The sequence below is a fragment of the Gobio gobio genome (assembly GCF_949357685.1).
Source record: "Gobio gobio genome assembly, chromosome: 24".
NCBI classification, from domain to species: domain Eukaryota; kingdom Metazoa; phylum Chordata; class Actinopteri; order Cypriniformes; family Gobionidae; genus Gobio; species Gobio gobio.
Genome location: NC_137120.1, coordinates 15117939 through 15145874, shown reverse-complemented (window position 1 = coordinate 15145874; position 27936 = coordinate 15117939). Strand labels below are relative to the sequence as shown.

Here is a 27936-nt window from a genome sequence, read left to right as displayed (position 1 = left end):
TATTTGTGGTTGGAGCTAAACTCTGCAGGACAGCGGCCCTCCAGGACAGAGTTTGGAGACCCCTGGTTTAGGTGGTGATTTTGGATTCAGCCCAAGTATTCCCTAGGCCAGCTTAAGACACACCGGTGCAATAATCATGCTGTCTAATCAGCATCTTGATATGCCACACCTGTGAGGTGGATGGATTATCTTGCCAAAGGAGAAGTGCTCACTAACACAGAAAAGTTTCACTAAACAGATTTGTGAATAATATTTGAGAGAAATAGGCCTTTTGTGTACCATAGAAAAAGTCTTAGATCAGCTCATGAAAAATGGGGGCAAAAACAAAAGTGTTGCTTTTATATTTTTGTTCAGTGAATGTTGGAAATAAGTTAAATTTATGTGTAAGATGTTAACTGTAGTCAAGAGCATTTTGGGATAAATTATTCAAATTCTGCTAAATAAAATTCTATACTTACTGCAGAAATAAGATTGTATTCGGTGCGTCACCAAAGTGTAAATATATATTATGTCTGCATCAGACAAACTTGATGAAAACATTAAAAATGCATGATTCAAAATGTCAAGCTTGTGTAAAATTATTCTCAAATCTTTCTTTTATTACAAAAGAAAGAGCTATACATAATTACAGCATTTCTTTTACAACAAGTGGTTAAAATAGGATTTCACTTTCAATTTTTGTACTGTCAACTTCAATTTTAATCAAATTAATAAATCTTACCCAGCATGTATTACAAAAACAAACCAACAAATCTAATAAAACAAACCTAATGCTTCCAAAAATGGCACTGTAGAAGATAATGAACATAATAAAGCAAACGTTTCATCCACAACTGGTTACGCCGTGCTTAAGGAAAGAGGAAAATCAAGATGTCCGTGCTTCACATTAAAACTAATATATACAGTCCACTGAATATATCCAGGGTGCAGAAACATTTTCATTTCAGACGCAGCCATATCAGCTACTGGTAAAGTAGGAAATCAGATTATGTACAATGAGGGCCATAAGCAGTTATGGTACATTCAACACTTTCCTCTAGTGTTCACACACTTTCACACCAGGGCATATTTCACTCAAAAAATGTAATATTAGTACTTTTCCTAAAATGTTCATGATTAGTGTACTTTTCCAAATTGTAATGCAGTAAAAAATATCATTTTCATGAATTAAATACTAACACAATGCCTAAACACCTTATGATTTATAGTTGTTGCATCAGAAATGAGCGCAAAAGTGGTTAATTGTCATGAAAATGGCCAAAAAACCTTTATTGTTTCTGGTTGTGGAGTGAAATATGACCTGGCAAGATTCAAGAGATTCCCTCAAGAACATCATAATGGAAATCAACAACTCAAGAAAGTTTCCCCCTGGATTTAAAAACGCATTAATACTGAATAAAACAATCAAATACTTTTCCCCATTGTTTTTTTTTCGTTTTGCACTGGTCAAAAAAGAAAACTGAAAAGCCACGAAACGAAGAGAAAACGTCATTCCTGAAACTCCCGGTATTGCTGTGGTCCGTTTAAATCCGTTTAGCAGTTCGAGAAAACGTGGACGCAAACCAATGTCAATAATGCTTTAAAGATCTGTGGAGAAAGAGCAAACGCATACACAAGCACACATCGTCGAGATATACAGCCCTTTGGACGTTTCAAGAAATCACATACGATATTTGGAAGGAAAACAAAACAATTAAAGAGTATGGTGATAAAAACTAAAATAAATCACTTACAGTATTAATATGTGGGTGCACGTATAAACAGTTTGATTTAATTTAAGCTAAATCAGTGAAAATAACCAAACTTGCCATTCTTGTACCTAATAGCAGATCCATCACATATTTTATTGTTTTGGTGAACTAAATAAGCTGAAAAGCAGTGGAAAGCTCAAGCGAACCCCAAACCGCATCCGTTTCTTCAGCTGTGATTCTGCGGCACCGCCGTTTCCGGTACGTTGTCGTGCAGTGCAAACGCCAGTCAGTGTTCTTCTCTTACAGCATCAGTAAAAAGTGGCTCGAGCTCGTGTTGCCTGAAAACTTGCGCAGAAACGATGACTTCTGTACAGAAAAGATTGGCACAGCATCACAACGTCTTTTCCAGGCATTGCTATAGTACTGATCATGTCTAAACCCAAATTATAGCAGCACATTCAAATAATCGGATCATTTTAAGGTATCGCAAAACTTCTAAAGCCGTTCAGAATGTGATGAGGGTGAAAAGTTACATTTTTTAGACATGATGTTATGCAAGTGTTGATGGCAGTGCAAGAGTATCCAGCATTATTTTGAAGGCAAGTTCACCCATCTCTCACCCTCATGTCTTTCCAAGCCTGCCGGTTCACAGGCTGTTTAGCTCTAAATGACCAAAAAAAGCATATAAAAAGTACTATTTAATGGTACTTTTTGGAGCTTGACGGCACCAGTCACCGTTTAATCAAATGGAAAGAAGGTCAGACACTGCAAAATAACTAGCTTACGGTTTGAAATGACATGAAGTTTGGAAAAAGATGACAGAACTGTGTGAATCACTCCTTAAATGACACACAAAACCGTCATTAAACCGACACTGAAGACTCATGGTCGGCTAACTTCACAACATAAAACTCTTGAAAGACTCATTTTTTTGACCTCAAAAGATTCACAAGCGATCTCAAAATGAATTCTAAAGCAGATCAGGAGGCATTCCCAAAAGAAAGAAAATGAAGATTCTTCAACTGTGGTACCGCAAAGAGGTTTGACTTTTTACTGAAAGTGAACATAATCGTCCAACATCGGAGTCCCTCGGCAAAAAGGTGAACACCCAGCAGCGATAGTGCAGACGTCTCTGTGAAATCCTGAAGTAAATATGCGTGTCGGAGTATAGATGAGAACCAAAATGAGTCCATGAGGAGACGCAATCATCCTTCAAATGTCCCGTTACACCTCAATATTCCTGTATGTATGGGCTTATGAACCCCACGCAGCAAGAAGGCAGTAATAAATATAATGGCAGTCTGATTGCATGGCATGAGTGATCCCTGGAATATCAGTGTGAGTGAGCGGTCACACTGGCCTCATGTTTTATGGGTCAGTCTCCTTTGGGATTGTCCAAATTAACCACCCGCAGCTCCGTGAGGGTGGCGCTGCTGCTACCAGAGGGCTGCTGGTTTATTAGCATCTGAGAAAACACAAACAGACCGGTTACTGCATGCTCTTATCCATCTTCATGAGCGAATCACACCGTCCTGACTGTCAATCATACCATTATCTACAACTGCGTTCCAGTGTCGAATTAAAAACAGCGGTTGCAAAGGTTTGAGAAAAGTCAATGTTATGAGAACAAAATAGTTTTGAAAATAACATTTCATGATTATGAGAAAGCCAAAACATTACAAGAATAAAGATGCAATGTTTTGAAAATAAAGCCATATTGTTACAAGAACAAAGAATAAAGACGAGAATAAAGGGGTAACGTCACGAGAATAAAGGCGTAACGTCACAAGACTAAAGGGGTAACGTCACGAGAATAAAGGCGTAACGTCACGAGACTAAAGGGGTAACGTCACGAGAATAAAGGGGTAACATCACAAGAATAAAGGGGTAACGTCACGAGAATAAAGGGGTAACATCACGAGAATAAAGGGGTAACGTCACGAGAATAAAGGGGTAACATCACGAGAATAAAGGGGTAACGTCACGAGAATAAAGGGGTAACATCACGAGAATAAAGGGGTAACGTCACGAGAATAAAGGGGTAACATCACGAGAATAAAGGGGTAACATCACGAGAATAAAGGGGTAACGTCACGAGAATAAAGGGGTAACGTCACGAGAATAAAGGGGTAACGTCACGAGAATAAAGGGGTAACATCACGAGAATAAAGGGGTAACGTCACGAGAATAAAGGGGTAACGTCACGAGAATAAAGGGGTAACGTCACGAGACTAAAGGGGTAACGTCACGAGACTAAAGGGGTAACGTCACGAGAATAAAGGGGTAACGTCATGAGAATAAAGGGGTAACGTCACGAGAATAAAGGGGTAACGTCACGAGAATAAAGGCGTAACGTCACGAGAATAAAGGCGTAACGTCACGAGACTAAAGGGGTAACGTCACGAGAATAAAGGGGTAACGTCACGAGAATAAAGGCGTAACGTCACGAGACTAAAGGCGTAACGTCACGAGAATAAAGGCGTAACGTCACGAGACTAAAGGGGTAACGTCACGAGAATAAAGGGGTAATGTCACGAGAATAAAGGGGTAACGTCACGAGAATAAAGGCGTAACGTCACGAGACTAAAGGGGTAACGTCACGAGACTAAAGGGGTAACGTCACGAGACTAAAGGGGTAACGTCACGAGACTAAAGGGGTAACGTCACGAGAATAAAGGGGTAACGTCACGAGACTAAAGGGGTAACGTCACGAGACTAAAGGGGTAACGTCACGAGACTAAAGGGGTAACGTCACGAGACTAAAGGGGTAACGTCACGAGAATAAAGGGGTAACGTCACGAGAATAAAGGGGTAACGTCACGAGACTAAAGGGGTAACGTCACGAGACTAAAGGGGTAACGTCACGAGAATAAAGGGGTAACGTCATGAGAATAAAGGGGTAACGTCACGAGAATAAAGGGGTAACGTCACGAGAATAAAGGCGTAACGTCACGAGAATAAAGGCGTAACGTCACGAGACTAAAGGGGTAACGTCACGAGACTAAAGGGGTAACGTCACGAGACTAAAGGGGTAACGTCACGAGAATAAAGGGGTAACGTCACGAGACTAAAGGGGTAACGTCACGAGACTAAAGGGGTAACGTCACGAGAATAAAGGGGTAACGTCATGAGAATAAAGGGGTAACGTCACGAGAATAAAGGGGTAACGTCACGAGAATAAAGGCGTAACGTCACGAGAATAAAGGCGTAACGTCACGAGAATAAAGGCGTAACGTCACGAGAATAAAGGCGTAACGTCACGAGAATAAAGGCGTAACGTCACGAGACTAAAGGGGTAACGTCACGAGAATAAAGGGGTAATGTCACGAGAATAAAGGCGTAACGTCACGAGAATAAAGGGGTAACGTCACGAGACTAAAGGCGTAACGTCACGAGAATAAAGGCGTAACGTCACGAGACTAAAGGCGTAACGTCACGAGAATAAAGGGGTAACGTCACGAGAATAAAGGCGTAACGTCACGAGACTAAAGGGGTAACGTCACGAGAATAAAGGCGTAACGTCACGAGACTAAAGGCGTAACGTCACGAGACTAAAGGCGTAACGTCACGAGAATAAAGGGGTAACGTCACGAGAATAAAGGCGTAACGTCACAAGAATAAAGGGGTAACGTCACGAGACTAAAGGCGTAACGTCACGAGAATAAAGGGGTAACGTCACGAGAATAAAGGCGTAACGTCACAAGAATAAAGGGGTAACGTCACGAGACTAAAGGCGTAATGTCACGAGAATAAAGGGGTAACGTCACGAGACTAAAGCAGGGTATCTGCAGGTTTCACCAAGTCAAATTTAAGACTTTTTAAGACCTTTTCAAGACCATTATGAATTAAATTTAAGACCTATATCACGCAATTTAAAAAAAAAAGCGTACAAAAGGAAATGCAGAATCACAAAATTACTTGCAAAATTAAGTAAGTATTAGTAATCTTGCACTTCCTCATAGCTCAATCCCACCAGGATTAATATACAAACACACTACCCGTCAAAAGTCTGAGAACGGAAAGATTTTTTAATGTTTTTACATTCTGCTCACCAATGCTGCATTTATGTTATTAAAAATACAAAAAGCTGTAATATTGTGACAGTTCTGTTGTGACTATTTTCTATGTGAATATATAGTAGTGTCATTTATTCCTGTGATCAAAGCTGAATTTATCATCATTACTCCAGTCTTCAGTGTCACATGATCCTTCACTAAATCACTAATCATTCTCATATGAGGATCTGATGATCAACACACATTTATGATTATTATCATTAACACAGTTGTGTAAAACATTTTTTTTGGATTCTTTGATGGATAAAAAAAAAAGTAAAAAAAAAAAAAAAAAGATTTCTGAAGGATTATGTGACTCTAAAGTCTGGAGCAATGATGCTGAAAATTCAGCTTTGAATCACAGAAATAAATTATATTTTAAGATATATATTGAAATATAAAATAGTTATTTTAAATTGTAAAAAAAAACATTATTCACAATAATACTGTTTTTGCTGTATTTTGGATCAAATAAATGCAGCCTTGGTGAGCAGGAGAGACTTCTTTAAAAAAACATTTAAAAAATCGAACCGTTCGCAAACTTTTGACCGATAGTGTGTGTGTATGTATATAAAAAAAATTTGTGAGATCAAAATTACTGATTTTGTGGTGGTCATTTTCAGAAATGTGCATGTTTCTTTTTTTTTTCATAATTAGGATGCCACATTTACCATATCATTATATTAGATGCACTATAGTCACACATGGCAATAAAACAAACAAAATGCATGAATCTTGTTTGACAATAGGACAAATAAATACAACTTAAATATACAGATACAAACAGTGCTTTAAGTTTAGGTAGGCTACTGTTTATTTTTTCCCGTTGTTGTTGTTGTGTGATTAATACTAACGACACAGGCAGGGGTGGGTATAGGCTAGGCTATATTGGATTGCTACAGTAATGAGCCCATAGATATGGATATCTATGAATGAGCCTAGATTCGGTACACTCGCGCGAGCGCTGACAGGCGGCAAACGCGTGCAGAATCCGCGGCCAGTCTGACATCAGTCCGTGTGTCAGTAGCGAATGAGTTCGGGGTTTCCATCGCTTTTTAAACTCTTTGTTTAGTGCTATCGGGCATATCAAACTTTTATTTGGTCATTATACGAGATGGCAGGTGAGAAAGATTCGCCTTTGCTTTCACAATCGCGTGAACTGGAAGAACTGGAGAACTGAAGCTGAAGAATAAAATATGTTTGATGTGTCTGTGGTACAATCCGAAAGAGACCCGCGCCAATAACACGAAAGCTGATTGGCTGCTATATAAGATGCATGTTGGTCTCTCACTAGCGAAAAAACGAACCACACACACACACACACACACACACACACACACACACACTAAAACATTGCGGGAGCATTTCAATGAGCAATGGAGTAGCGTTACATGGACGTAGGAAAATTAAGACCTGTTTAAAATTATTTAAGACCTAGAACTCAATACTTCAGCGAATTTAAGACTTTTAAGGCCTTAAAATTTTGATTTTGAATTTAAAGACATTTAAGACTTTTTAAGGTCCCGCGGGTACCCTGTAAAGGGGTAACGTCACGAGAATAAAGGCGTAACGTCACGAGAATAAAGGCGTAACGTCACGAGACTAAAGGGGTAACGTCACGAGAATAAAGGGGTAACGTCACGAGACTAAAGGCGTAATGTCACGAGAATAAAGGGGTAACGTCACGAGAATAAAGGCGTAACGTCACGAGAATAAAGGCGTAACGTCACGAGACTAAAGGGGTAGCGTCACGAGAATAAAGGGGTAACGTCACGAGAATAAAGGCGTAACGTCACGAGAATAAAGGCGTAACGTCACGAGAATAAAGGCGTAACGTCACAAGAATAAAGGCGTAACGTCACGAGAATAAAGGCGTAACGTCACGAGACTAAAGGGGTAGCGTCACGAGAATAAAGGGGTAACGTCACGAGAATAAAGGCGTAACGTCACGAGACTAAAGGGGTAACGTCACGAGAATAAAGGCGTAACGTCACGAGACTAAAGGGGTAACGTCACGAGAATAAAGGGGTAACGTCACGAGACTAAAGGCGTAACGTCACGAGAATAAAGGGGTAACGTCACGAGAATAAAGGCGTAACGTCACGAGAATAAAGGCGTAACGTCACGAGACTAAAGGGGTAACGTCACGAGACTAAAGGGGTAACGTCATGAGAATAAAGGCGTAACATCACGAGACTAAAGGGGTAACGTCACGAGAATAAAGGGGTAACGTCACGAGACTAAAGGGGTAACGTCACGAGACTAAAGGGGTAACGTCACGAGACTAAAGGGGTAACGTCACGAGACTAAAGGGGTAACGTCACGAGACTAAAGGGGTAACATCACGAGAATAAAGGGGTAACGTCACGAGACTAAAGGGGTAACGTCATGAGAATAAAGGCGTAACATCACGAGACTAAAGGGGTAACGTCACGAGACTAAAGGGGTAACGTCACGAGACTAAAGGGGTAACGTCACGAGACTAAAGGCGTAACGTCACGAGAATAAAGGGGTAACGTCACGAGAATAAAGGCGTAACGTCACGAGAATAAAGGCGTAACGTCACGAGACTAAAGGGGTAACGTCACGAGACTAAAGGGGTAACGTCATGAGAATAAAGGCGTAACATCACGAGACTAAAGGGGTAACGTCACGAGAATAAAGGGGTAACGTCACGAGACTAAAGGGGTAACGTCACGAGACTAAAGGGGTAACGTCACGAGACTAAAGGGGTAACGTCACGAGACTAAAGGGGTAACGTCACGAGACTAAAGGGGTAACGTCACGAGACTAAAGGGGTAACGTCACGAGAATAAAGGGGTAACGTCACGAGACTAAAGGGGTAACGTCATGAGAATAAAGGGGTAACGTCACGAGAATAAAGGCGTAACGTCATGTGAATAAAAACTTAATATATTCTCATAACATTATGGCTTTATTCTTGCAACACAATCAATAAAGGCTTAATATTGTAAAATATAAACAAAACTAAACTAAAATGTTAAAAAACTTGTTTCAGAAGCTCCTTTGACATACAAAACCCAATAAACGTTTAGATACAACGCAGTTACATTTTTTTAATTTCTAAAGTTTCATGTAAAGAAATGCTCACTGTTTTTTTATATTACCGAATGTAGCGGAACGGCTGAAACTGGGATCTGTACAGTTCCTGGAGGTCCTGTGAGAAACATCTGAGGAACTGCACCTGAACATGACCAAAACAAAGAATACAATAAAACCAACGGAATTATGGTGTGTTAAAACACTTTCGGAATTACCATAATTAGAAGTTTTCCATATTGATTAAAGACTATCCGTTCATATTATTATTATTATGCCAATTCCACATTAATACCCCATTATGACTGGCTGACTGACTGACCTGAGTCTTGGCCTTGCGTGTGGGACATGTGCATTGCAGTGTGAGACTGTGGGAAGGTATTGAGCACAGTTAGACCCCCATCAGCAAGGCCAGAGGTGGATGTAGCATACATGACGTGCGCTCCAGGGTACATCATGTGACCTGCCACTGAAGAAGGCACTGAGGACGTGACTATAGTAGCAGTGTGACTTGCTGTGGGAGAGCAGAAGAGACAGAGAAGATGTTTTACTGATTGACTGTAATGACGTCAGTAATCAGAGAGAAGGCTGTTGCAGGAAGTACCAGCGGAGCTGCTGGACGTGTGGCTGATCTCTGGACTGCTATCACTGCTTTGGGGGCTGGGGTGAACCTGGATGGCTTGTAACTGTTGAGGCATCGCACCACCTGACATTAAACAACAGAAAACACCCTCAGTGCACTTTAATACGAGACATAAACATATACATAAATTAACTGCACACCCTACAACTACAACTATTTAAAATAGTTTATAATAGTTCATTGAAATGAATGTGAAAAAAGAAATTGCAAATATTACATAAATTTACCTATATAAACACATAAAATGTTATATTTAATATATCAAATGTTTACGCTGAAGTACCAAAATCATTCAAACTTGTTATAATATATTTGTAACTTAGAAAAATAAATTAAAGATAAATAGAAATATTAAAAAAATAAATGAAAATGACAAACGACAATTAAAATAAAAACTATAAAAAGTATATTAAAAATATACAAATAGTATATAAATACTAAAATAACTGACACCTCACATGTCAGTATGTTGCTTTACAATGCAGTATTTTAAAGGTTTATTTAAGTTTTTATAATAAAAAGTAAACATTAAATTGCAATTATAAAAATGTATATAAATAAATAAATATATATATATATATATATATTAATACATTTATTTATTTATTTATTTATAATAATATATTTATATATGATAATGTGTTTATTTATGTATAATATCATTTTATAATAACATTTAATTATTTATTATTTATAATAATATATTTATTTATAATAATAATACATTTATTTAATACATTTATTATCATAAATAAATAAATATATTATAAATAATTAATAAATATTATAAATAAATAAACAATTATTAAAACTAAATAAATATTTTTTAATAATTATATGAATTATTATTAAAACAAATAAATTGTTATAAAAATAAACAAATTGTAAAGAAATAAATTATTATATATAAACAAACAATTATAATAAATTATAATTATTATTAAAACAAATAAAAGACATTATAAATATATTTTTATTATTATTATAAATAAATGTATATTATAAATAAATAACGCACTCCAATATATTTATATAATCTCACACCAATAATTGGTTTATATATATAAAAAAATAGAAATGTCACATACATTTAACTTAATTTTTGAAGTATCACTTATTTTTGTGTATTAGTTTTGTTACTTGGAAAGCCATCACTATATTAAAATCATTTTAGAAAGCTGTAGCATGCACCGGGAGTTCAGTTTCCCTCGAGACGGCGAAACACACAGAGAGTATGAAACACACTGACCTGTCAGCGAGACAGTGGCCGGCAGGCGGAAGAGCGTGGCCTGTGCAGCGGGTTGTGTGTGTGCAGGGACAGCGGCGGCGGTGCTGCTAGTCATGGCGTGGCTGTTTTGCGTCTGTGGACACTGTATTGCCAGAGAGTGTGTCTGCAGCTGACTGAGAGGAATAGTGTGTGTGCCAGGCGGAAGAGAAGCGCCTGCGGGACACACAGCGACACCCTCAGCAAGCCACGCGAAACTCGCACGTTCAAGGCCTACTCACACCGAGCAGGATTTTAAACACAAAACAAAGCGATTGGAGAGATTTCTTTGGTTGGCATGTCAGTTTGAACAGGTTCACAGGACTGAATTTATCATCTCAGAGATATTAAAATATAATCAAAACACCCTGATGAGTCATGTGTAAAACGTATTATCTTAGTCTTTAATGTAAATGTTTGATATGTGGGTCAATGCAATGTTTATGATCTAGTTTAAAGTGTAATATTAATATTCATGTTGGTTTATGTTATTTGCAAAAAAAAATTCAAAATAAATAAATGTGGTGTAAGCATAAAGCCAAAAAAAACAAAATGCACTTTTAATAGATTGGAGTGTACACATTAATTATTAGGTTTAAAAGTTAAAATATAGCTTTCAAAGTATTATTTTGGTTACTTATTTAAAAAAAGTTTAAAAAGTCGCTTTGGATTAAAGCGTCTGCTAAATGAATAAATGTAAAAGTTAAAATATAGCTTTTAAATTATTCTTTTTGATACTTATTAATTTAAAAAAGTTAAAATATAGCTTTTAAAGTATTCTTTTTGATACTTATTCATTTAAAAAAGTTAAAATATAGCTTTTAAAGTATTCTTTTTGATACTTATTCATTTAAAAAAGTTAAAATATAGCTTTTAAATTACTCTTTTTGATACTTATCAATTTAAAAAAGTTAAAATATAGCTTGCAAAATATTTTTTTTGATACATAATACTTCAATTAGGTTTTGGGGAGTCGCACCACACGACATTTTTACACCCGAACTACCCTTGTTCTTGTCGTAAAAAGGTCAAATGATCTGATATTGTAAGGGTCTAATTGTCCATGACACTTTTTTGTGTTGCAACGCATGACTAACTTACCGACAAAAGTTTTTCAAATTAATAAGCAATATTTTTCAGGAAAAATTAAAAAATATTACGCCAACCAATTTCACTCGTCTAATGAGTTTTACTGAAATGAATCCTTCTAAAATATTAGATTTTTTTTAATGACCAAAAGCATGCATAAACACAAAACATCATAGAAACATTTTTGAATAAATACATCTTAATAATCCAAATCTATTGCGATTCGTTTTGTGACACCGCTCTCGATCTGAATAGGCCTTTACACAGACGAAATCAGTTGGAAGCAGAATTCAAAGTGTGCAGGCATGCAAGCAAGCAAATAAGTTTGTGCGCATTAAGACACCAAGATGTCATGCAAGCTGATGCAATGCATCATGCAAACCATCTGAACAGTCAAATAAGAGTTAATCTGGACTTATCTGTAAAAGGAAGGGAAAAAAATAATACTCATGCAACAAAGGAATGAAGAAACAAGCCCACCTGGCATGAGCGTGAATCCGCCCGGCAGCTGCATCACGCCAGCGGGAGAGCTCTTGAGCACGGTGCCGTTAGCACTGGAGACGCTCTGGGTGTTCATCTGCCAACAGGTGCTCTGAGTGTGCATGGGCAATGAGGATGAGGAGGGAGAGGAAGAGGCAGAGGACTGCGTGGTCGTGCTGTTGGTGCATCCAGTTAAAGTGGCAACAGTGAACGGAGGCTTTATCATCTCCTGCAGCAACAAAGGCAGAAAAGAAAAAGATTTAGAGGGACGATCTCTAAGTTTTATTTACATCAGTTATTGGTCCAGATCTTGCATTGTCAATGCAAGAGTCCAGCACTCTGTAAAGTCAAAGACAGTCAGTGAATTTAAAGGGTTAGTTCACCCAAAAATGAAAATTCTGTCATTAATTACTTACCCTCATGTCGTTCGACACCCGTAAGACCTCTGTTCATCTTCGGAACACAAATTAAGATATTTTAGTTGAAATCCGATCGCTCAGAAAGGCCTCCATTGGCACAATGCACTTTACACTCTCGAGACCCATAAAAGGTACTAAAGACGTCGTTACAAAGTCCATCTCACTACAGTGGTTCTTCAATAACTTTATAAAGCGACGAGAATAGTTTTTGTGCGCAAAAAAACCCTAAATAATGACTTATATAGTGATGACCGATTTCAAAATAATGCATCATGAAGCTTCAAAGCCTTATGAATCAGCGAGTCGAATCATGATTCGGATCGCGTGTCAAACCGCCAAACTGCTGAAATCAGTTGACTTTGGCGATTCAAACCGCTGAATCGACTCACTGATTCATAACGCTTCGAAGCTTCATGATGCCTTGTTTTGAAATCGGTCATCATGATATAAGTCGTTATTTAGGGTTTTTTTGCGCACAAAAACTATTCTCGTCGCTTTATAAAGTTATTGTAGAACCACTGTAGTGATATGGACTTTGTAACGACGTCTTTAGTACCTTTTATGGGTCTTGAGAGTGTAAAGTGCATTGTGCCAATGGAGGCCTTTCTGAGCGATCGGATTTCAACTAAAATATCTTCATTTGTGTCCCGAAGATGAACGGATGAAGGTCTTACGGGTGTCGAACGTCATGAGGGTAAGTAATTAATGACATCATTTTCATTTTTGGGTGAACTAACCCTTTAAGCTCTGGACTAAATTTGAGCCTCATCCTGGAATATGGCCATGATGTGTCTTCCTACATGAGTGTTTAAAGGGTTAGAAGAACTGTCGCTAAATTATATAAGCTAGAAACATAATCAATATCATCCAATCATAGACTCTTAAGTAGTTGCCTGTTTAAATCCAATCAGCCACTGTTTTTGGCCAGACAGTGTATATGTAATAATGTCTATTTGATAATCCAGTCAAATAACTTGACAAATGAAAGGTACTTCATATTATTTTATTATTTGGAACGCATTTATTTGAAACTCGATGGCCAAACTTGTTCACTTTCACAATATGAACAAAAACAGCCATTAACATTTATGTCATGTTGTCCTGATTGATCGCAGCAGAGCATGTCGCAACAACTGCGTGTGATAAAGGCCATTGTGTCATGGCGATCCCGAGAACGGCAGCTGCCTTCACAGGAAAACAGGTGTCCACACAGCGAGAGAGCGCTGCTATTTCAGGAGAAACAGGGATGAGCGATCTGGCAGCCTGTGAGCGGAGCAACACTTTCTCTTCTCCTTCAAAAGATCTCAACTAAACTACTCATTCCTGGTCAATGTGTAGCAAAACTGAGCTTGGCTGAGATCGGATCTGGAATTTGACAATCAATAATCCACGTATGAAAGGGTTACGATTCTCAATACCAATATTGACCGCAAAAATGAATATGAATTAGAGCTGCACAATTCTGGATAAATTGAGAAGCACAGTTTTTGTGCTTTCGAACAGACAACTAAACAAAATGAGTTACAAATACATTACAAAACGTAAGGGTCTGACAAAATGTTAATTGCTGCAGTCTATTTAAAATGCTTAAAGGGGTACTTCACCGCTGGAAAGATGAATGTGTATTTAAATTGGGTTATTTATGTAGTAGAAATGTGAAATTATTTTAGAAGTTGGTGCCTTCAAGATTGAGAAAAGCCAGAAAATGTATTTTTGGCTAATGTGGCTGAAAGACAACAACTTAAAATGATTAATTTTGTACAACGAGGCCACTCCCACCGGTTACACCACTTGCTCACCGCAGCACCATCCCACAGTAGTTTTAATTTTTATTGTAATAAAATAATTTAGTTTGGTTTTGTTGTTGTGTTTTTCATTAAGAATAACAGGCTAATGAACCCACATTTCACAACCCGCCCCGAAGTGGCGCTAATTCTAAAAAGAAACTAAAATGAGCACGGCCGCACAGGCATTCGTTCACGGCCGCACAGGCATTCGTTCATGGCCGCACAGGCATTCGTTCATGGCCGCACAGTCATTCACGGTGTGTGTCCAGTCTGGCGGATTTTCAGTTCATGCCTATGAAAGCTTTACTTTCATAGGAATTCATTGAAAAAACTTGCTTTGCTCTGCACTGCTCCGTTATGAATGCCTGAGCGGCCATGCGCATTTTACATTCTGTGAGTGAGATCCCACCCCCTATGGGCGGGTTGAAAACATGCAGAACTAGCCTCTGGCGTCATCTGAGGTTTTTTTAATACAGAAAAAAATACAGAAATCTCTCGTCCCAGGGGGACATGTTAGAGTTATTAGAGTTATTACCATTATTAGAGGTCGACCGATTCATGGGTTTTGCCGATTGATCGGCACCGATAGTTGATTGGTGGAACAATCGGTTATCGGCAAAAATCCACACCGATAGTTTTTCCGGGTTGCGTCCGTTGCTAGATCATCTGAGAAGGGTGTGCTGTCATTACACAGTACTAGAGCGTTGAGAAGGGTCTGCTGGCATTATATAGCACGAGAGCAGCCTTTAGAGCCGAAATAAAAACTATCACTGACGCCTCATGTTGTTTATATTAACACATGAGGCTGTGCGCTGCACGGAGAGCGCTGACACATCAGATGCGCGTTTAAAACACGACAGCGAAATGGTATGAATATAGAACACTACAGTACTTCTTACCAAATCATTATAACGTAATTCATTTGTTGACTAGATGCTGCATTAGCAGGTAAAGAACAGCAGTTTTTTTGTCGTCGAGGCTGAGGACGCTAACATTAGCAGTACCTCAAGCAGTTAAAACAATGTGATAAAAACACACGCAAGTCCAACCCAAATGTTGCATATATAAAACTAGTGACGTGAGAAAGCAAACTGTGTAGTCATGCTGCCGACAGAAATATAAACAAAGCAGAAACGCATTTGTTTTTTTTTATATCAGATAATCGTTAATTGTTCTAAAAAAGCAGACTGTTTGGATTTATATGAAATGGTAACACTTTACAATAAGATTCCTTTTGTAACATTAAAAAATGCTGTGGAAGTATTGTTCATCGTTAGCATGCAAATTTCAACATTAAATTGAGTTTGAATTTTATTTTTATCTGTTAACCTTGGTTAATGCACTATGAACTAGCATGAATGATCAAGTTACAATTGTATTGCTCAAATATTAATACATGCAGTAAAAATGTATATTGCATAATGCATATAGTACATCTACGCTAATACTTCCTTGTTAAATGGGACTTGCAAAGTGTTAAAGCAGCACTAGGTAACTTTTCAACCTTTATAATATATTTTCAAACCTCTTGTGATGATACATCGACTTACAATTGGTTTATGACACGTCTGCCATATTCTGACGGGGTCTGTATCGTGTTTAATCGTACTTTTAAACTTCGGGTTTCGGGTAGTAACCCGAGAAAAAAAAGAACTACAAAATTTGACTGCTTTATGGCATATTCGTCACTTCCACCACCACCCCCACTTCCTGAAATTCGGACGTGCGAGAAAAACTATAATTTGTTTGCCGAATGTTATAGTCATGGCCGAAGCAGCACAGAAAAATAAGAAAGCAAAGGTTTTGTCGGAGGAAAGCAAAAAGAGGAAACGAGAAAGTGATGGGATTAAAGGCAGGACGAGGATCAACATTGGGCCAGCGTTTGCTCATTGACGTGAGCTGAAGGAGGAGGGGCTACATTCTTGCAAGTAAATACATAAGACGTATAAAATCATATTTTAGGATACCTAACATGTCTGTGATATTGGTTTATTTGTCTTTCCTCAAGCTATAATGCAAATCGATTTTTCAAATTTGCAGATTCATCTAGGGTAGCTTGATATTATAATATTGACGATATATGGTTATTACCTACCACTCAAACATTGAATTGAAGTATCATAGATTCTGTAAAACGGGAACCAATAGACTAGGCTACTATAAACTGGCTGGCTTGTAAACGTGAGCATTGCGATCATTTGGCGTTTGAAAAAAATAAAACCCATGAAATTATATTCATATGACATGCTGAAACATATGCCACTGTACCTGGGATGAAGACATCTCACAGACGACGCAAGCAGAACACATGCATGTGAACTCCGGCAGTGTTCAGGGCTATCATAGTTGTCATGTCAACACATGCACGTGCAATGCATCCCCTGATGTAGAATGACAGTTTACGACAGTAATAGAGGACAATACTGTTTCTCAACTGTAGGGGGACCCCGAGATCAAAAACTACCTAGTGCTGCTTTAACTATGAAATTTACAAGCATGTTTCTAGGTTATAGCAAAAGAAACACATTTGACCTGTAATATTTTAATGTTTAAATTATTTTCTGAAGAATGTTCTGTTAGAGCTTCTCATTTTAATATATTCATATTTATATATATTCTTTTAATTTAGCACTTTTCATGGACCAGTACTGTTTTTGTCCTTCTTGTTATAAAGTTCAGCACTAGTTTATTTATGTTATGTTTTTTTTTATCCAGTATCCATTTGAAAAAATATTGGTTAATTAATCGGTTATGGTCCAACCTAGTTTTCGGTCAACCTCTATTCATTATTATGCTTTGAGACATGAGGTGATTTAACGGCGTCTCTCGTAACGCTTTGCAGACTCTAGCTTACTTTTGCTAGCCTCTGCAAAAATTGTCTGCCCTACCTTTAATACACAAGTTGTGTTAACAGTTACACTACCGTTCAAACATTTGGGGTCAGAAAGATTTTTTTAATGTTTCAAAAATACAGAAAAAAACTAAATATTGTGACATTGTTCTAATTAAAAATTCCGGTTTTCTTTGCAAATATATAGTAAAGGTTCATTTATTCCTATGATCAATTATTCCAGTCTTCAGTGTCACATGATCCTTCAGAAATTATTAGATTTGATGCTCAAGAAACATTTATGATTATTATCAGTGTTGGAAACAGTGGCATAAAAGTCCCGCTGCTCGTGAGACGTGTTGCATCCATCTTATTAACAATTGCTCCAGCTGCCTTGCTCAGCTCTACAACACTCGGTCCTGCTCCGCTTCATACTACAGTAATGTTAATAAATCGCATCCATGAACATGATTTCTACCATGAGTCCTATCCTGATTATTTTCCACCGGCTGTGAGGGGAAGACCACATGTCCCAAGATTCTGTGCTCAAACTTGGCATCATCAAGCTACGCCTTTGTTTTGAATAGGCGACCTCTAGCGCAGGGGTTTTCAAACTTTCTGATGCCAAGGACCCCCAAATATGATGAACCTTTAATGAGGGACCCCCTTCCTAAAACCCATCTATATATTTTTATGTATGAAAACATTTAAACTGCTCGATAAATAGTAAGTGTGACATTATAAATACAACATATCGTTTCTAAACTTAAAGGGGTGAGCAAGAGAAAGGGGACTATAGTGAGAAAAACTCACTAGAAAGATATAAAACAAACATATATGCTTAGTATGTATACGGCACGAAAGGAGAGAAACATTTAGAAATGAAATGCTTAGAATGTTCTGTAGACTTGTTGGCTACAAAAATAAAACAGTTTTGCTTTGTCTTTTTTTTCTCTGAAATCTTTTGGGGACCCCTTAGAACCTTCTGGAGGACGCCTGGGGGTCCCCGGACCCCAGTTTGAAAACCCCTGCTCTAGCGGACGGAAAAGTTACATAGTCACCAAAATTATTAAATGACTCACTAATAAAGATTTGACTTGTTTCATTACTGGATGAATGAGTGTTTCTGAATAAATCTTTTTAAAGAGCACCTATCATGGAATTTTGAAATGTACCTTTCATGTAGTGTGTAACATAGATCTAAGTGAACAAAAACTAGTGGTGTCAACAATAATCGATTCGGCAATGCATCGCAATGCGGGGCATGCACGATTCAGCATCAATGCGGCTAAGTGCCATAATCGATTATGTCATCGTTTATTTTCTGGCCTTGAGTTGGACAATGAAGTTGTGAAGTTTCAATTACTTCCGGGGTCATAAAAACAACAACAATCAAGATGGCTGAGGCGGAGGGAGATTACTGATTAATTAAAACACTTATGTTCACTGCTGGAAAAAGTTGGCTGTTATTATTGCTCTATTTAATTTCAAATGGTTCTAAAGCAGAGAAGAGAAACATTTCTCATTCAAAGCACTGAAAGCAGTGATTTACGTTTTCTTTTTCAGGTTTGAAAATGCCATATTCAATACCCTGTACCATTCAATTTTATTTTATTTAATGACATTTATGTCAAAGATACAGGAGAGTGATAATAGCAGCCAATAAAATCTGTTTTTCAATATCTGACTGCTTGTATTGCCTCATGACTGATTAAAAATTTGCCTTGTTGTGTGCAGTAGAATTTTGATGCATCGCAATGCATCGTAGAATCTAATTGAATCGAATCGTTACCTGGTGAATCGTAATCGAATCGAATTGTGAGGGCAGTCCCAATGCACACCCCTAACAAAAACATCCTGCAAAGTTTGAAATATGACAGTGCACCGTATATATAGTTATTTTCTTTCAAAAGTAAGAGTTGACTCTGAGCCATTTTTAAGAATCGTTAGAAGACCGAAGCTTTTTCTCTGACTAGATGACGTCAACTTGTCAAGTTATTTGAATACGATACGCCCACTTATTGCGCTCCAAGACGCCAGTGAAAACTAGAAAACATCATGGCGACGAGACGCTGTGTTCTGAAGTGCGACTCAAAAGCAAACTTTTTTCATCTGCCCAAGGATGAGCATTTGAAGACTAAGTGGCTTGAATACAAACCATACATCGTCGCGATTGTGTGTCTATTAGTCTTCAAATGTCTATATTTGCATGTTTCGCGATCTCAGGAAGCTTTTATTATGGACTTCTATTATGGCACATGGTATCTTCTTCTTCTATCTGTACCATATATGGACTACATGTGCACAGAGCGCCCTCCGGCTGCCAGTATGAATTGAAAACAACACATAAGAGACTCAATCGCTCATGATTAGGCTACATCTGCGCATTTTGAGGAAGTATTGAATAAAAAATACTCCTCTGTTTAGAAATTTGACACAGACATATGAGAATCTATCAATATGTCTCCTCATCTGCACACTTTTGAACTAAAAGCCCTGAGGGATGTTGATTTGTCGCAAGTCTTCGTGAGGAGAATATTTTTATGAGTTTTTTTATGAATGAGATCAGCTGAGGCTCATATTACAATCAAACGTTACCGACGCGGTTTTCATATTCATAACTCCTGACACATATTAACAAATTACTGTCACTATAAGACTTTGATGGGCGTTCCGTTTCCGAAAATATCTGCACAGACTGGGTCATCGGACCAATCACCGCTGATTAGCGTCACGTAAAGGCGGGGTTTTGAAAAGTGAATCACTAAAGGAATCATTTGAGAATCGCTGTCAAAACAGGTAAAAATAAATGCATATTATAAGAAAACTAAAGTCTTTTTTGTCATTGCATGCATGCAAAACTGTTGTTGGGGACTTCTAAAACAATATTTGGAACATTTTAAATGCCATAATAGGTGCTCTTTAATGATCGATTCAATGACAAATACATTTTTAACAGTCACTTGTCGCCACCTACTGGTGTAACGATAATATCGAAACGAGTTTCAAAGTTAGTTTCAAAAGATGATTTGCTCTATTTTGATCACTTCTGTAGACATCAGTGTTAATATAAGAACTATAAACTTTCATCCTAGTTCTTCTGAAATAATATGAAAATGTGTGTAACAAAAATAAAGATCCTGTGTGGTTGAAAACATTGCTCTCTCTGGATCAGAACACAGATGTGAATGTTCTGGTGTGATTTTGTCAAAGGTTTAATGGACATATAGGAAAATCGTTGTCACCGCGTTGGTGTTTGAATCAAGATTGCGATCTTTTACTGATTAATCATGCAGCTCTAACATAAATGTATTTCCTGTCACATCTGTTCCACTGTGAAAAGTCTGGGTTGTTACATCCATTTCATTTTAGTATGAAATTGCAGGGATTTGACATCTTTAGCATCAGTAAACACATACCGGTACTTTTGCTTTTGATTAGAACATTTGCATATGTTGTTGCATCCACAACAATCAATGTGATAAGCATTTGTGGACATTTATCTACCCAAATAAAAGCACATTTATGTTGTGGCAATACTAATGCTTACTTTTATATTGGCAGTGAAAGCCATACAAACAACTATACCAAAGCAAAACCCCTCAAATAATCTGGTAAAAGCGTTGTTTATCTGAGATTTAATATGGTTGGAGGATCCCATTCCCATGATGACTTTTCAAGACATGGACTATCTGATGAGCTTGTCATCAGCCCAACAAGTTGAGGATCTGCTGTAAGCCATTTCTTAACCAGAGATTCGGTTTTCTCATTCTGCATGCTCACTCACTACTTGCCCTAAATCAGCAGGGAAAAGGGGGGGATATGTCATCCAAATTTGAAAACAGCTGCAGCTTATACGGAATGTGATCAGCCATGAGCCAAGAAAGTGTACTGGGAAAACCAGACTATATAAGGGCATGGAGACAGCATCTAATCCTTATCAATGAGAGTTGGACATAGTGAATAATACATGCTGCCATGCAAAGGCATACTCGGGGTGACGCAAATGCTCTTAAATGTGGGCAAAACTTGTATTTGCATGATAAATACTGATAGTCGAAAAGAGGTCGTTTCAAAGTCGTGCCTGATTTCTTTCAACATTAAAATGAGCTATTGTAGTCTGGAAAACCAAGACCTACAAAGGTCAAGAAACACAGGAATGGGAGAAAGTTTCCTTAAAGTGAAACTCAAATAACGGATCATCCTATAAAGGATGCAAAATATTCAGCATAGTCAACTAATACATCAACCAACTAGTCTGAGGCTAATTTAGAGCAAACAACTAGATTATTGAGTGTTTATTTACATTTTCTTCTCTTTTTTAAACTTCAAATTAGATTCATTGAGAGGCGCCATTTGTTGCGCAATTTGTTGGTTTTCTACCAAGTTTCAAAACAAACGTTGAGACCGGTGTGCTCCATCAAGCTATTGGGAACACAACAATGCGGCCTTAGGCCCCGATAACACAGAACGCATTTTTGCAGCAAGAGGCGAGAGGTTTTTTTAATAGATTTCTGTTGGCAGAGCGCGATTTACACGCTGTTTTAGAAGAAGTTGAAAAAAAAAATCAACTCGGAGTGGAAAAGCGCCCAACGTCATTGCGTTTTTTTTCTATTGTCCAATCGAATTAATGGAGAGGTGAGCCTTCCGTTGTGGCGACCTTTACCTTGATCAGACTGACAGGACAGCTGATTCGGGGGTTTCCTAGACACATAAAAAAAAAAAAAAAACGCAGCGCACTGCTCTTTTCTAAATGAAAAAACATCAACCAAAAAAGGCAGTGTGGTGCGCCTCGCGTTTTCGAACCTGAAAAACGTGTTCTGTGTGATCGGGGCTTTATTGAACAAACAAACGTGTCTGTGCAGTGCATCCTGATATTTTTTTAAGATGTATTAAATTATCAAGTAACTTTTTTTCTACCAACTTTCTACAAATTACTAAACTTTCAAGACACATCTCAAGACCCATTGTGCTCCATCCAATCTTGATATTGTGAACAGAAAAATGCGTTACATTATAATCCTATGGAGTAAACCGTGTTTTTAAACCCCAACGCCAACGTCTTTTTCTGCAGTTCAGAGCATCTTTTCAAGTTGAAAAAAGTTAAACTTTTCTGATAAAAACGCCCTACGTCAAGCGCCTTTTTGACAGCTGACCAATGACAAGCGAGTATCGAGACCTGACTCGTTTACATAACAACAAGAAAAGTGGAGAAGGTGCCGGTAGACTAAACATTTTTTTAAGTCTAAAATATGCCGCAAACCGCACATCATCCAACCGGAGCTCTTGTTTTCTTCCCCGTATAATGTCGTGCAGTGAACCGACATTCTTCTCCCCGTTAACTTCAAAAGCCAACGCAAGAGCCACTTTCTCTTTCTTGACATTTTGTATATCTGCATCACACAGCACTCTTGTTGCAGCTGTTGTTATAACAACAAAAGACGCCCTCGGCTGCTATATGGAACCAAACGCTGCCAGCTTTTCTTTTCTTTTTAATTAAAAGAGCGCTTGTCAACTTTTTCTAGTCGTCGAGTGTGAACACAGCCTTAAGCCCCGTTTCCACGGAAATTACCCAGAACAATTTGTACCAGGAACTTTTTTTACAGGAACTTTTTTTCCCCCAGACCTGCTACTGTCTGCGTTTCCACTGTGGTCTAAAGTACTGTGAAGATTAGGCAAATTAGTCCGGTGACGTGGGACTGCGCGCGACTGAGATTCAAGCTTTGCGGCTTTTGCTGGTTATGTTTTGGTTTACTAAAGAGGTAATTAACAAAACTGTGGAAAAGAGACGAGCAATGATACTAAAGCGTATTCTGAAAGCTCGTAAAGCTAGATTTAAAATAAGACAACGCATGTTATCAGCTATTACGGACATTGACCGTGAGATGGCTCAGATTAACGTGCACCATCAGACAGAAAGAGCAAGACTGATATTTGCTGAACGCGGAAAGATCCTCGCAAAAGACTTTTAAAAATGCTGCGCCGTGAGCTCAACCAATCAGCATGTTCCCACCCCCGAAAGTTCCTGAACTTTGAAAAAGTACTACCTCGCAAGCAGGGACTTTCGGATGGGGAAATTTTTACCCGGAACTTCATTTAGACCCTGGTTCCTGCGGTTGAAACACACCAAGTACCACCCCAAAGTTCCTAGTTCCTGGGGAAAGTTCCTGCGGTGGAAGCGCGGCTTTAGTCGATTACACACCTCACTGACTAGTTGATTGAATATATACGCAGTAGTAAATATGTACCTTTGGCTCTGTGAGACCATCAGCCTCTGAGACCTGGTAGGTGAGGTCCGTCTCCTCGAATCCCGTGGCACTCATCCGCTGGTCTGATGAAGGGTCCGTACGGGGTGGAGAATCAGGAGAATTCAGGCAGGTCTGGATGAGGGCTTTACCCGTCTCACTGGTGATCATGGGCTGAAGTTTCCGCGTGGCAAATGTGTAGACGTGGCCTGTCTCACTGGCAACCAAGAGCAAAACTTGCGTCCCAGTTAAGGTGGACAGTTCGTAAGCCTGGAAAATGAGAAGAAAGCAAGATAAGAGTAAAGGTGATGATACACGGGGGACCTTTTTGAGCAATGTTGCCATGCGATGTTGCTTGGACAATTTCCCATTGAGAATGGGCAACAAATATCTATCTGGATACTTTAGAACGGTTGTGTCTCCTGTCGCTCAGCTGGTTGCCCGTTGATGGCAACATTACTCAAAAATGTCTATTCTAGAGCGATGCTTCCTTCACCAGAGGACACTAATTGATAAGCACTGGCAAACTCGTGTTTTGTAACCTCAACGCTGATTGAGCGGACAACAATGATGACAAACATCAAGCTTATGCGCCAATAAAATTACACTATGCTTGTGCGACGCGACGCCGCTTGAATTGTGATTCTTGTGGTTGTAATGAAAAGGACGAAAGTTGATGACAGCAGCCCAAGCAAAAGAGATAAAAGAACTGGTAAGAAGGGCAATTAACTGTAACTAACTACTACAGAACCCCGTCACATGTTCCTGAGGTCAGCTGTGGCCTACCACAGGTTGTCATTACACCCTCCGTGCCCGACTTCTGCAACTAAGCCAGTTCTCAAGATGTGCAAATGTATTACCAATGTCTAGAGCAGTGGTAACCTGATCAGTCATCTGGGCTATTTCTGCGGAGACAGGAATGAGTGACAATTGAGGGGGCAATGACAAATGAGTCAGAACAGATGAGGAAACTACTTTCAGCTAAGACTTTAGAAAGTAAGAGAGGAGGGCGTGGGATGTGGGACATGGCGTTAAACTATTATCAGTACAGAGCTACAGAACTAGTACTTATAAAAGTAGTATATAGTACTAGCATGTTAAGTAGTATTGGCATAGTACTTGTAACAGTTTAATTTAACGCCAGTGTTGGTGTAGTATCAGCACAGCAGTGACACTAGTATTAGTAGAGCACTAGTTTAAGTGTAGTGGTACAGCACCACCACTAGCATACCAATGTACTAGTATGAGTACAGTACTAACGCAAGTATAGTGGTATAACATGGTTCTAGTATTGACGTAGCTAGAGTATCAGTATAATAGTAATGCAATTAATACAGCACAATCAGTAAATATATATAGTGCTAGTAATGGTACATTACTAACATCATTAACAGGTTGATAAAGTACTAGCAGTTGTACATAACTTGTATACAGGGTTTTTCCTGCATTTAAATTTTTTTGGCGACCGCCAAAACGAATTGATGTCCCGCCAAAGCCTAATTTGATGAGTTATTGTGATTTATGAGTGATGTAGAATAGATGCTGCGCTTGTGACTGAGTGACAGAGAGAACGATCAGAGAGCTCCTATTAATCCAAATCAAAAGGTCGGAAGACCGAAACCATATTGCACGTGGGGCATTCGGACAATTACCGCTGGGTGTGAATTGTGCTCAAAAAACGTTGACTCTTCTCTGACCAGCTGACATAAAGCATACTTTCAATAAACGGGAAACAAATTATATTCAGTTATGAAGCGTTTTCTGTGTGTTGACATCTTTCGCGATGTTCAAAGTTTGGTTATTTGTTCATTTTTAATGCTACTTTTTAATATTGATATGATTATATACCAAAACAATTATCTTTAAATAGTGTAAAAAATGAGGAACAAAAGAAACAAACATCGATGCAAGAGATCATACATATGAGATATCAAAATAAGATTTTTTACATTTTTTACATTTACTGTCAGTATTGCGCTCGCAGATCACATGGGTAGGGTGTGTGTGTGTGTGTGTGTGTGTGTGTGTGTGTGTGTCAACCACCACCGAAGACCATTTTTGACCCAGGAAAAACCCTGGTATATAGTGGTAAACTAAAATAGTATAGTGTCATAGCACTACTATAAATAAAGTAATAGTACTAGCATGTTCACTAGTAATGGCATAGTACTTGTGATAGTATAGTTTAACACCAATGGTGTAGTAATACTATGAACACAGTAATATGGCACAAATATTCGTTAGAAACTAGTATTAGTAGAGCTAGTTGAAGTGTAGTGGTATAGCACCACTAGTTAAAGGTACTAGTATGAGTACAGTACTAACACAAGTATAGTGGTATAGCATGGTTCTAGTATTGATGTAGCTTGAGTATCAGTCGTAATGCAATTAATACAGCACAATCACTACTAGTACTAACATCTGTAAGTTGATATAGCACCAATAACGTTATAGTTAAGGTATAGTTTTTACACCAGTGTTGGTGTAGTACCAGTATCAAAAGCATTTTAACACTAGTATTCGTTAGAAACTAGTACTAGTAGAGCACTAGTGTAAGTGTAGTTGTATGGCACCACTAGCTGTAAAGTACTACTATGAGTACAGTAACACAAGTATAGTGGTATACCATGTTTATTCAACATAGCTTAAGTATGAGTATAGTAGTAATGCAATTAGTACAGCACTAGTAATGGTACTGTACTAACACCGGTAAATAGCACCAATAACGGTGCAATAACAACATTGTCATGTTGATAAAGTACTAACAGTTGTTCATAACTAGTATATAGTGGTAAACTAAAATAGTAGTGTTATAGCACTACTATAAGTAAAGCAATAGTACTAGCATTGTACTAGTACTAGTATTGTTATAGTACTTGTTGGGTTACAGTTTAACACCAATGGTCTAGTAATAGTATGAACACAGAGGTATGGCACTAGAATTAGTGAAGTACTAGTATGGTTTTATGGCACAAGTAATGGTATAATGGTACTAGTAATAGTACAGTATGAGTTATGAGTATAATGGTACTACACATGTATAACACAATCAGTATGTCGTTATAAAGCTAGTAAAAGTACAATTCTAGTATGACTGGTAAAGTACTAGCAATAGTAAATCAAATGTATTGTAACAGCAATAATAATTGTACGATACAAGTATGGTTCAATAGCTCCATCAATGAGATGAAAAAGCACTGGTACAAAACTAATGTGAGTGATATAGAGCTAGTATGAGTATAATAGTACATGATATGTATCATGGACACTTTACTAGTATCAGTAAATTGTATATAGTAGTGCAAGTATTGATACAACACTAGGAGTAATACAATACTTATACAATAGTATAATGCTAGTGGTATTGGTACTATTGTGCTATTGTCAGAAAATTGATATAGCAATAGTAGTGATATAGTACTAGCAAAAGAGATACTAGTATTTCTACAGTATTAGAAGCAGTATAGTGATATTAGTACTTGTAGTGTTTAATACTTGTATCAGTATATTACAGCACTAGTAACGGTAGTAGTTGTAGTGACAACATGGTTTAGCACTACTATTGGTGCAGTACATGTACCTTTTTCATTATGCCAGTCTTTCTCTTGCTGAAGGTCGTGTATCTCCTCAGCTTGTTGTCAATAAACTCCATCTTAATTTTCACCCGTCCTCGTGTTTTCTTGCCGGGTTTCGCACCAGCCACCCCGCTGGAAACTACTCCATATCCCGCCGACAGTGCGGCGTTAGACCCCGAGGATCCCCCGACCTCCATCTCGCTCCTCTCCCGCTTCACCCCTCTCCTGTCCAGCACAGAACTCTCTTCGTCATCCCCGGAATCCGAGTCTCCGTCAGAGCCGCTCAGCACAGCCTCGACCGACGGCCTGTCGTCGTATCTGCCGCCGTCGGGCAGGTTTATGACGGAGTTCACCGCCCCTAGAGCCCCAGATGTGCTGCCCACCTGTAGATGGGTCAAGCCCGCGCCGTTCCCCGAGCGCCCAGCCCCTCTGGCGGCCCCGTTTCCCCCCAGCATCGCTGACACACTGACCTGCTATAGCGGCACTACTGCAGTCTGCGGTCCGTGTAGCGATCCGAGCAGATCGCAGATCGCTTCACTCGATACAGAACTTACCCCACATATGCTAGGCTAAGAAACATTAGCTCAACTCAACATACAACTCGGACGTAACGCGCGCTATCTGGGGTTTAATTTCCCTAGGAAAGTCGCGATTTACCTGGCTTGCAAACTACAAAAATAAACCTCCAGAACTAGCCCTTTACGACCATCGTACAAAGTTTACAACATATAGTTTCCGCCTACAGTCCATCAATCAAACCTCAACTGAACTTACGCTGCGCTTGCCACATTTGGAAAC

General features: G+C 38.5%; 1 protein-coding gene across 4 annotated transcripts; it reads right to left on the bottom strand.

Moving 5' to 3' along the window:
* Window positions 1-563: 563 nt before the first annotated feature.
* Window positions 564-27936, bottom strand: srfa (serum response factor a). 4 transcript variants are annotated; one of them, XM_079808636.1, is made up of 8 exons: window positions 27144-27936; window positions 23567-23833; window positions 12283-12511; window positions 10699-10890; window positions 9411-9512; window positions 9129-9320; window positions 8875-8951; window positions 572-3156 (listed from the first exon to the last, which is right to left on the bottom strand). In XM_079808636.1, the coding sequence occupies exons 1-8, from the start codon at window positions 27591-27593 to the stop codon at window positions 3067-3069; spliced, it is 1599 nt and encodes a 532-aa protein (XP_079664762.1). In that variant the 5' UTR covers window positions 27594-27936; the 3' UTR covers window positions 572-3066. The 4 variants fall into 4 exon arrangements, with proteins under 4 accessions (XP_079664764.1, XP_079664765.1, XP_079664762.1 ...); XM_079808637.1 differs by having other exon boundaries at window positions 575-3156; window positions 8859-8951; XM_079808638.1 differs by lacking the exon at window positions 10699-10890 and having other exon boundaries at window positions 564-3156.